The sequence below is a fragment of the Lynx canadensis genome, chromosome B4 (assembly GCF_007474595.2).
Source record: "Lynx canadensis isolate LIC74 chromosome B4, mLynCan4.pri.v2, whole genome shotgun sequence".
Lineage (NCBI taxonomy): Eukaryota > Metazoa > Chordata > Mammalia > Carnivora > Felidae > Lynx > Lynx canadensis.
Genome location: NC_044309.1, coordinates 81879917 through 81890785, shown reverse-complemented (window position 1 = coordinate 81890785; position 10869 = coordinate 81879917). Strand labels below are relative to the sequence as shown.

At 44.0% G+C, this 10869-nt stretch overlaps 2 protein-coding genes across 4 annotated transcripts in view; one reads left to right on the top strand and one right to left on the bottom strand.

Annotated features, from left to right (window-relative positions):
- Positions 1-54: 54 nt before the first annotated feature.
- On the bottom strand, positions 55-2761 carry ORMDL2 (ORMDL sphingolipid biosynthesis regulator 2). Of its 2 annotated transcripts, none has more exons than XM_030322853.1 (4): positions 2529-2761; positions 1436-1610; positions 1119-1270; positions 55-543 (listed from the first exon to the last, which is right to left on the bottom strand). In XM_030322853.1, the coding sequence occupies exons 1-4, from the start codon at positions 2660-2662 to the stop codon at positions 408-410; spliced, it is 597 nt and encodes a 198-aa protein (XP_030178713.1). In that variant the 5' UTR covers positions 2663-2761; the 3' UTR covers positions 55-407. The 2 variants fall into 2 exon arrangements, with proteins under 2 accessions (XP_030178713.1, XP_030178714.1); XM_030322854.1 differs by lacking the exon at positions 2529-2761 and adding an exon at positions 2485-2503.
- Positions 2762-2775: 14 nt separating this feature from the next.
- Positions 2776-10869, top strand: part of LOC115519108 (SAP domain containing ribonucleoprotein) — a 55874-nt gene continuing 47780 nt past the window's right edge. For both annotated transcript variants that reach the window (XR_003970400.1, XM_030322852.1), the window contains exon 1: positions 2776-2979. Coding sequence is in view for 1 of the 2 variants with exons in the window: in XM_030322852.1 (XP_030178712.1) it covers positions 2944-2979 (36 nt within the window). In the remaining variant the exon portion in view is untranslated. The remainder of the gene's footprint in view (positions 2980-10869) is intronic.

Sequence of the window (10869 nt, the reverse complement as noted above, 5' to 3'; positions counted from 1 at the left end):
CCCCAGTCTTATGAGGACATTTCCCAACCCTTCATGCTGACCGAACTGTAGTCATATCTGAAAAAAAAATTATCTTTATTATAAGGAAAATACACAGTAAAACAAAGCTGGAAGGTAGTGGGAGTGGAAGATCTAGAAAAACTTAAATCACCAAACAAGCTGCCCAAACTTGGCTTCCTTCTGTGGAAAAAAGAGTGATTTGGCCCTTATCTTTCCCGCCTTTCCTGATTTAAAGAAACCTGCTGTTAGCAGGGCTGGGCCCAGGGAGGCCCATTTTCCTATCTGTTCTCTTCCTGGGAGTTTGGGAAAGGTGGTATAGTTCTCAGGCTTTCAAGATACAGAAGACAGTATGGAGAAGGAAAGGATGTTACAGCCCTTTGGTCCAGTGTCATCCCCAGCCCCATCCTTCAGTATTTGTTGATGCCAAAGAGACGAACCCCATGGAATTGGGGTAACTTAGGCAGCAGTACACTGAGCAATGAGGCTGTATTGATGAGGAAGTGAGCAGCATCATACTTGGTGTAGAAGCTGGCAAGAAGGTAGCTGTGGAGAGAAGAAATGGGTTGAGTGAAGCTGGCCTTCTCTATCCGAATTTATGCCTTTCCAGTGACTTTCTCTTCTATTTTAAATGACCAGTTTTATTGCATGTAGTCCTAGAATATCTGAAAATATTCCGGTCACTTTAACAGTGTTTACTTTGGGGTTGGGGAGATAATCAGATGACACCTTTAACTGGAGATTAAGTTAGAGTGTTTTTTAATTGTTAATGACATGTGGCAAATGACAGCTGAAGCCTATATGTCAGAGTCCCTTTGTTTCCATTCCCAACAGTTTTCACAGATTTATATAATCTCTGCTTTATTCATTCACTTCCTCTGGAAGTGTAACACCATTTGGTTTTACTTGGCGTTTTCTTAGTCCTTTCTCCATTCCCCTACCACCAAAGGGACAGCAAAGAAAACCTATTTACTGTCTTCCATTTCTTTACTGCTCTTCCTAGATTTAGATCATACCTTATCTTCAAAGTGTTTAAGTGAGTAGTCTGTTTTTTTAAAACTTCCCTGTGGGTGTTTGTACTTGGCACTTGGAGCATTTCCCACCTCTCCCCCTGGACTCACAGTACAATAGGAGAGATGCTGAGGAATTTGCGGGAAGAGGTAAATTGGAGCCCGTAGTCCATCTGTTCCCAGTGTGTCAGTAGCCGAGCCTTTCCTTGGTCAGGGGTCTCAAAGGGTGTCCCTTTCACAGTATGTAAGAAGACATACATAGCCTGGGAAGAGGGATGGGGGCAGTGTGAGGAGGCAGAAAATGGTCCTTCAGCCCAAGAATTACACTGAGATCCCCAAAGGAAGACATACATCCCCAAATAATTGGTACTTTTGGTTTTGGTTGGGAAAAGCCTGGGTTAGGTATAACGGTGTGGTTTAGTGCTCACCAAGTTATGGATGACGTTGGTCAGGGTCCAGACAACAGGAATGCTGAAGAAGGGGATGCTGAGTAGAACCACATGCAGCAGTCCTACCAAGATGATGTAGGCCAGCCAGATGCCCCGGCTATTCATCACTCGAGTGTTGGGGTTCACTTCACTGTGTGCCACCCCTACATTCATCCTACCACAGTGGGGGATCAGGCAGGAGTCCTACTCAATTTCCTCTCCACCTCTTTGAGTTTGTTCCCCCAAGTTGTCTCCTGAATAGTCCAAATCCCCTGACCTCTATTGGGAAAGAAAGAACTTCCCCCACTGCGCACAAAGGAAAAACTGAAGACTTAGGGAAGAAAACTTGAAAGACGAGATGGGTCCTCTCTACTCAAGACATTAATAGTAATTTTTACTCTGATCCTTACACTTCAACTGTAACTTGAAGGGGCACGCCTAGGCTTGGGGCAGGGACTTCAAGCAGCAAGGGAAACAAGTATCTCACTTTCCTGAAGAAGCTTATAAGAAATCAGAGAGAGGTTACATGCACCAGAATTTCATTAGAAGGTCATGGGAAACAAGGAACCACTGAGAAACGTGGTAATAAAACTACTTCTAATTCCCACCTTTTCCTCTGGGGCTTGCCCGTCCTGTCTCTCCTCCCCTTGGCATGTGAGCAGGCAGCATCCCAATTCCTTCTCTCAAGCGTCGGGCGCTGCCAAGTATTTACCCGTGGCTTTTGGATTGAGCTACGAAGGGACCTGCGCTCAGCATCCTGAGAGATGGAGCCCTTTCCCCGAGTCCAGGGGCGGCTCTGAGCGTCTGAACCTGGCTCCTTGAAGTCGTGCTAATTCTAAACTTGAGGTCTGTTTGGGAAGCAGATCTCGTCCCTCCCCCTTACTTAAATTCCTCACACCCTGCTATGAAACCACCCCAAGCTCCTCCCAGCTTCCCTCTCTCGTTTGTCGTTCATTGGCTGTTCTCAAGGCTCTCTTCAGAGCTCCTCTCTCGGTATTTAACTCGCCGCTGCTCTGTCTCCCTCCTCCCCCCCACCTTTCGGCCCTCACCAGTTTTCCTCAGCACCCCTTTCCAGTCGGCCGGCCGCCCCTACCTGCTGGCTTCAGAAGCCCGTGGGGCTCGAGGAGCGGCGCTCGCTTCCACACCTGCGGTCTCCAGGAAGCAGCCGCCCTCGCCCATCTGCGCTCTTTCTATTGGTGGAACAGAATCAGCGCTGCCACCACCCATTGGTTGGCAGTTTGCAATGGAGCCGCGCAATTGGTCTCCAGTTCCGCCGGTCGGGAAGTGCGGAACCCGCCCCTCTCCCTGTCCCACCTTTTGAGAGAGGTGGGGAAAGCTGCCTGGAAGAGCGAGAGCGACGTCAGCTGTTGACTAATGGGAAGAGCTGATAGTGTGAGGTGGGAGTAAGAGTGGCAGCGATTGGTCGGCCTTGGTTGTCTGCGCCTAGGCGGGAGCTCCTGGAAGCCGAGGCTGCGGGTGGGGGCCTAGTGGACTGGAGGGGTAACAAGATGGCGTCGGAGACGGTGGAGCTCCATAAGCTGAAGGTACCGTGAGGCGGGGAAGGGCTGAGTTGGACTTTGCTGGGACTGAATTCTGCTGGGTGGCTTGCGCCTTTTCCTACGTGTTCACCTTGCAGGCTTTTCCACTTCGTTTTCTGGCTCCCGCCGTAGTTCTTTTCTTTTGTGCCTTCCTTCGTCCCCGCTACGCCTTCCCCAATTTTCCATTTCTCCGCATGGTTTTACGGTATCTTTGTTATTTTGACTCTTTCTTCATCGTTGTCTCATCTGTGTCACTTCCCCACCGGGTGTGCAAGTGCTTTCAACCTGTTATACCCCCTTCTCGTTTCTCGTCAGAGCTGCATTACGTCAATGGTCCCCTCCTCTTTGCCCCGTGCTGGAGCCAGGACCCCTATCTCTTCCTTGGATTGATGCTTCCCAGTCTGTTGTCCAGAGCCGCGATTGCGGTTAGCAGATGGCACCTTTGTGTTTTCCACCCATCCAGGTCTCAGACAGGAGCCAAAAAATGCTTCCACTCCTTTTTTTTTTTTTTTCTTTTTTCTTTTTTAGGTGGGGTCACGCCTTCGGAGCTAACTTTGAAATTTGAGGAGAAGCCTCAGAAGCTAGGCCTCTCCGTAGAAGCCAGGGGTTTCGAGACCTAAAGGGTTAGTAAAGGCACAGATAGGTCAGATTTAAAAGTTTTTCGAATTCTCCCACGCGCTTCTCCGCCCGCCAGCCTTACCCCCACCCTTACCCCTTACCAGTAGAGAGACAACTCAGTCATAGCTGTTAATATTTTGGGAAAGCATTTCCGAGGTTAGCTTTAGCTCTTCCCATTTCACGTTGCGGATGGATCCGGACCCTGCATCTCTTGGTGTCACCACTGGGTGACACTCTCAGTCACAGGGTGGTTTTAAGTTGTATCTTTGAGGAATGTTGGTAGCTTCGACACATTGAGATTGTTATTTTTCTAGAAGAAAAGAGTAATTTTAGGGCGAATTAAGAGAACTTCTTCTTTAGTTGTCCATTTGTGGTTTCACAAGTAGCTTTCCCATCAGATGTTTTGGTTTTGTTTTGGTCACATCCTGGGAACCTTAGACAAACCAGGCTGATTTAGCCAAAGCTAAAAACTGATGCTTTAAAGCTTGATGAGCTTAAAAAAAGACATAAGAGTAAGTGTAGGGAGGACACATACTAGTTGACACCAATTAACCTTTCTGTGAAAACTGGTTTCTTACTCATGGATTCTAAACTGTGCTAGTGGGTTTTCATGGATCACGGAGTTACTGTTAAATTGGTGGCACTGAAATGTGTAGATCATATTTGTGGTCTCCTAATATAATGAGTAAAAAAAATTGAGTAACCACCTCTGTCATATGTGTAGTTACTTAAATAAATTGTGTTCTGCCATAATGTTATGTGTGTTATGAAGCATGCACAGGAAAGAAAGTTTTGAGTGAATGAGATAAAAAGGAAATATGAATAGAAGATTTAATATTTTCTTTTTATTCCACTTTTGAAATCACTGGAGTAAGTCACCAGCTGTATGACTTGCCTTTATGGATTTAATATTGGTTTATGGAGTGATTCTTTCTATGAGATCTGTTTTGTCAGGTCTGTATTAAATTTGATATTGATAGGATAATGTCCTTTGACCTGATTTCGGGTTTTATAGTCTGAGAGAACATGAGGCACTCCTGACAGCCTGAAAAAGATTCACTCTTTTAATCACATTTGCTTGTCTTTGCTTTTTCTCTAGAGCACTTCTTAACCTTTTGGAGGTCACAGATATCTTTGAAACTCTGATGAAAGGTATGGACCCTTTCCCCAGAAAAAGGCATGTACACATACTTTGCATGCGATTTGAGGGGCTTCATAAAACTACCTTGTAGCCCTGAGGAGTCCGTGGACCTCTGGTTAAGAACCTATGCCTTTAATTCTGACTTCCGGGACACTTAATGTTTGGTTCCACTGTCGATCTTGATGGAGTGATCCTGATTTTTGGGTTGACTTAGAGTTTTATCTCTTTTTTAAAAACTCCTCCCAGCTTTATAAAAAGAATTTGGGGCTTTAGTATGGAGTCCCAGAAGAAAGAAACAAGCTTTGAAGTAAGAGGGGAAAGTATTAATTGGATTGATATGTAAGTCCACATCAACAGCAAATTTCTGAAGATTTTGTAGAAATGCAGTCATTCTAACAGAAAGAGACTGAATGTGGATGAAAATGCCTTGAATTGTAATAGTACCAAATTTATAGTCCATGCTGAAAACAGGGACTACTGCAGAGAGAACCACAAGGGTGTATAGTATAGTGTTAGATAATATTGAATAAAGCGCATGTGTGTTGGTGGTTGAAGATAGTTTGGAAAGCAGGTGAACTTTGTGACCATAAAGGTGGAATGGAGTGATGTTGAAAAGGGCCTTTTGACTTGTGTAAGGTGTTTGTTTTTTGTCATGCAGGTGGAAGGTGAGGAGCCTTTGAAAATTTGAAAGGAAGAGCTGATATGATCAGTTGTTGTTCTTTTGGCAGTATGGAGGATGGGGTCTGGAGACAGAGAGATTTTTACCAGTTAGATTTTCATTATAGTAGTCACTCTGCTGCTTAAAACCTTTTAATTATAGGGACGTCTGGGTGGCTTAGTTGGTTAAGAATCTGACTCTTGGGGCACCTGGGTGGCTCAGTTGGTTGAGCATCTGACTTTGGCTCAGGTCATGATCTCATAGCTCCTGAGTTCAAGCCCCGTGTCGGGCTCTGTGCTAACAGCTCAGAGCCTGGAGCCTCCTTCAGATTCTGTGTCTCCTTCTCTCTCTGCCCCTCCCAGGCTCATGCTCTGTTTCTCTTGCTCTTTCAAAAATAAATAAACGTTTAAAAAAAAAATTAAAAAAAAAAAAAGAATCTGACTCTTGATTTCGGCTCAGGTCATTATCTCACAGTTCCTGAGATGGAGTCCTGTATTGGGCCCTGCACTGATAGCATGGAGCCTGCTTGGGATTCTCTCTCTTCCTCTGTCTCTTCCCCTTCCCTGCTCATGCGCATCCTCTCTCTCTCTCTCTCTCTCTCTCTCTCTCTCTCTCTCTCTCAAAATAAATGAACTTAAAAAAAGAAAACAACTTTTAATTATATTCTTATAAATCCAGCTTAGTTTCTTACACTCCCAACCACAGTGGCTTGATTTTATTTCATTCCTCAGAATGACTGTGTTAATTACTAATACTTAGCATTTACTATGTTGCAAGATCTGGTTGAAGCTACTTACATAGGTTAACTGATGTAATTCTCAGAATAACCCTGTAAGGTAAATGCCTCTATTATTCTCATTTCAAAATGAGAAAATTGGAAGCTCGGAGAGATTAACTGAGTAACTTGCCCCCTAGGTTGCAGAGCTAATAAGTGGTGGCTCAAATCCAAATAGCCTGTCCCCCAGATATGTGGTGTGTTTTTTTTTTTTTTTTTTTTTTTAATTTTTAATGTTTATTTTTGAGAGAGATAGAGAAGCAGAGCATGAGCTGGGGAGGGGCAGAGAGAGGGAGAGACACAGAATCCAAAGCTGGCTCCAGGCTCTGAGCTGTCAGCACAGAGCCTGACATGGGGCTGGAACCCATAAACTGTGAGATCATGACCTGAGCTGGAGCTGGACACTTAACTGACTGAGCCACCCAGGCTTCCCTCCAGATTTGTGTTCTTTTTTTTTTTTTTTTTTTTTTTTTTCAACGTTTATTATTTATTTTTGGGACAGAGAGAGACAGAGCATGAACGGGGGAGGAGCAGAGAGAGAGGGAGACACAGAATCGGAAACAGGCTCCAGGCTCTGAGCCATCAGCCCAGAGCCTGACGCGGGGCTCGAACTCACAGACCGCGAGATCGTGACCTGGCTGAAGTCGGACGCTTAACCGACTGCGCCACCCAGGCGCCCCCAGATTTGTGTTCTTAATCACTGCGCTACAGCCTGTCTTACCTCGGAACCCAGAAGTGTTATACATGCTTTTGGCTGTAGTGCTCCTGCCACTCCCATCCCCCATACCTTTGTCTAATTAATTAATTAACTGCTAGTTCCCTTCCGATACCAGCCAAACATCATTTACCCAAGGAACCCTTAGGTAGGATAAGTTCTCCGTATCCACACACATGATTTGACTACTTTTTAAATGCTTTCATGGGACCCTGTACTTTTTTTTTTTAAAGTAGACTCCATGCCTAATGTGGGGCTTGAACTCACGACCCTGAGATCAAGAGTACATGTTCCACCGACTGAGCCACCCAGGTGCCCTGTACGCTGTACTTTTTTATGTTAATTAAACATTATATTAATGATCATTGATTGCCTTGTTTTTGTTTTTGTTTTTTACCAGATTGTAAACTTCATGTGGGCAAGAACTCTTTTATCTTTTGTTTATGATTATTTCCTTGTATCTAAAATAATGCTTGATGGAATGGGTGTTCAATAACTGTCAAGTGAATAAACTTAGTAAAATCTGAAATAAGGTAGTGGCTATTAGAATGGGAGTAAATTTGAAAGAAATTTGGGATATAAAACTGTAAGTATGTATAGATCAGTTAGATGTGGGAGGAATGAAAGATGAATGCAAGGTTTGAGTAGTCTAGGTTGAGAGAAGAGGAAGAAGTCAGTTTTGTGGAACAGAGAAGATAAGTTCAGTTTTTGGCTTAAGTGTCTTTGAGATTTGCACTTGGAGATGTCTAATAGTTGCAAATGTGGGTCTCTAGTTCAAGAGCTGAGGGCTGATAGGAAAGGTTTGCAACTTACTCAAAATATTTATGGAGTGCCTACCATGTGTGCTACCATAGGTTTTGAACATACAGCAGTGAACCAAGCAGATGAAATTCTTGCTGTCATGGAGTTTATATTTTAGTGGGGGAAGTCTCAATAAATAAAATTTATAGTATGTCAAATAGTGATAAGGTCTGTACAGAAAAATAGTAAAGGGGTTAGGTAGTAGTACAGTGGGACTAAGGGTATTAAAATTTTAAACAGGGTGACTAGGGAAGGTCTTGGTGAGAAGGTGATGTCAAAGCAGAGACTCAGATGTGAAGTTGGGAGTCTTACATGCAAAGTGTTATAAGAAGACCTTTTAGGTGATTAGAACTCTGGCTTACCCTTGAGATAAGAAACTAGTGGGGGATTTTTGAATAGAGAAATGACATGTTTTGACTTTTTTTTTTCCTGATTTAAATTTTTAAAAGATCACTCTGGATACTTTGTTGAGAGTAAACTATAATGAGGTGCAAGGGCTGAGAGTTTTTACAGTGATTTGTATCAAAGACCTGAAAGGGTTAGATTCTGGATGCAGTAGATCCCTCCCCCCACCCCCCATTCATAGGAGATATGTTCCAAGACCCCCAATGGCTGCCTAAAATCTAGTGTATGGAAACCTATGTGTATTGTATTTTTTCCTATAAGTATATACTTATAATAAAGTTTAATTTTTACTTATTTGTTTTCTTTAACATTTACTCATTTTTGAGAGAGCGTAGTGGGGGTGGGACAGAGTGAGAGGGAGACACAGAATCCAAAGCGGGCTCCAGGCTCTGAGCTGTTAGCACAGGGCCCAACGCAGGGCTCAAACTCATGAACCCACAAACCATGAGATCATGACCTGAGCCGAGATTGGATGCCTAACCAACTGAGCCACCCAGGCACCCCATAAAGTTTAATTTTTAAATTAGGTACAGTAAGAGATTAACACAGTAAGTAATAGAATAACTATAACATACTGTAATAAAAGTTATGTCAACGTGGTCTCTCAAAATATTGTACTATACTCAACCTTATGATAATGTGAGATGATAAAATGCCTTTGTGCTAAGATGAAGTGAGGTGAATGATGCAGGCATTAGGACATAGTACTAGGCTATTATCGACCTGATGAAGTGTCAGAAGGAGGATCATGTACTTCCGGACTACAGTTGTCCCAGGGTAATTGAAATCACAGAAAGCAAAACTGTGGATGAGTGGGGGACTACTGTTATGTTATGTTATGTTATGTTATGTTATGTTATGTTATGTTATGTTATGTTTTTGTTTTATTTTTAAATGTTTACTTATTTATTTTGAAGGGGGGAGGGGCAGAGAGAGAGGGAGAGAGAGATGACCTGAGCTGTAATCAAGACAGACACTTGGGGCACCTGGGTGGCTCGGTTAAGTGTCTGACTTTGGCTCAGGTCATGATCTTGCCGTTCATGAGTTCGAGCCCCAAGTCGGGCTCTGTGCTTATAGCTCAGAGCCTGGAGCCTGCTTCTGATTCTGTGTTTCCCTCTCTCTCTGCCCCTCCCCTGCCTGCTTGTGTGCTCTCTCTCTCTCAAAAATAAAGAAAAACATTTAGAAAAAAGAGAAAAAAAAGATGGGCATTTAACCTGAGTGAACCACCCATGTGCCCTGGGGGACTACTGTATATTAAAGTGAAGCTGACAGGATTTGCCAATGATTGGGTTCTGAGATTGAAAAACCTTTTGAGGGGAGCCTGGGTGGCTCAGCCACCTGGATGGCTTAGTCAGTTGGGCGTCCAACTTCAACTCAGGTCATGATCTCACAGTTCATGAGTTCGAGCCCTGAGTCAGGCTCTGTGCTAACAGCTCAGAGCCTGGAGCTGCATTGGATTCTGTGTCTCCTTCTCTCTCTCTCTCCCCCCCCCAACTTGTGCTCTCTCTCTCAAAAATAAATAAATATTAAAAATAAAGCTTTTGATATAAATGGAATGAGAAGAAGGCCAAAGCAGTCTTAGTGAATATCAATATTCACAGGGTTAGATGGAAGAAGAGCTAGCAAGGAAAGCGAGAAAGCAAGGAAAAGATAGAGGGGTGCCTGGGTGGCTCAGTAGGTTAAGTGTCCAACTCTTTTAATTTTTTTTTTAATGTTTATTTATTTTTGAGAGAGACAGAGACAGAATGCGAGTGGGTTAGGGCCAGAGAGAGAGGGAGACACAGAATCCGAAGCAGGCTCCAGGCTCCGAGCTGTCAGCACAGAGCCTGATGCGAGGCTCGAACCCACGAGCTGTGAGATCATGACCTGAGCTGAAGTCAGACGCTCAACCAGCTGAGCCACCCAGGCACGCCTAAGCGTCCAATTCTTAAATTTTGGCTCAAGTCATGATCTCAGGATTCATGAGTTCAAGCCCCACGTCAAGGGCTCCTCACTGATAGTGCAGAGCCTGCTTGGGATTCTCTTTCTCTCCATTGCTCTGTCCCTGCCCTGCTCGTGCGTGTACACGCTTGGCCCTTTCTCAAAGTAATAAACTTAAAAAAAAAAAATTTTTAAAAGGCGGGGAGATAGAGCTTGTATATGAGAGCAGTGCCAGCATCTTGGTAGTTAAGATAGAGCTTAAATCAAAGAGCCTGAGCTGGCATATTATCTCTACTATTTTTTAGCTGTGTGATTGTTAAGCAAATTGTTGAATTTTTTTAAGCTGCATTTTCTTAATTTCTTAGTTTATAAAGTGGGGTTGTACTACTAATCATATATATTTGTTGTGAGGATTAAGTGAGGAAATCACATTCAAGGTACTTCGTGCTGTTGGAGGTGGGGTCCTGGATGGTTCAGTCTGTTAAGCGTCTGTCTTTGGCTCAGGTCATGATCTCACGGTTGGTGGAATCCCAGCCCCGCATCAGGTTCTGTGCTGATGGCTTGGAATTCTGTGTCTCCCTCTCTCTGTGCCCCTCCCCCACTCATGCTCACACACACCCTCTCTCTCTCTCTCTGTCTGTCAAAAATAAACATTAAAAAAATAAAAAACAAAGTACTTAGCACTTTATCTGGCATGGATTAATAAAATAAAGTTGAGGGGCCCCTGGGTGGCTCAGTTGATTAAGCATCTGACTTCATCCCCCATCATGATCTCAGGGTTTGTGGATTCGAGCCCCTCGTCAGGCTTTCTGCTGTCAGCACGGAGTCTGCTTCAGACCCTCTGTCCCCTCTCTGTCTGCCCC

Excerpts from the sequence above, each read along its gene's own strand:
- ORMDL2 (XM_030322853.1), bottom strand. The coding sequence starts at position 2,662 with ATGGGTGGTGGCAGCGCTGATTCTGTTCCACCAATAGAAAGAGCGCAG. Across the intron at positions 1,611-2,528 it reads CGGGCTTCTGAAGCCAGCAG|GATGAATGTAGGGGTGGCAC; the intron begins GTAGGGGCGGCC and ends CCACTGTGGTAG. Across the intron at positions 1,271-1,435 it reads CCAACGTCATCCATAACTTG|GCTATGTATGTCTTCTTACA; the intron begins GTGAGCACTAAA and ends CCCTCTTCCCAG.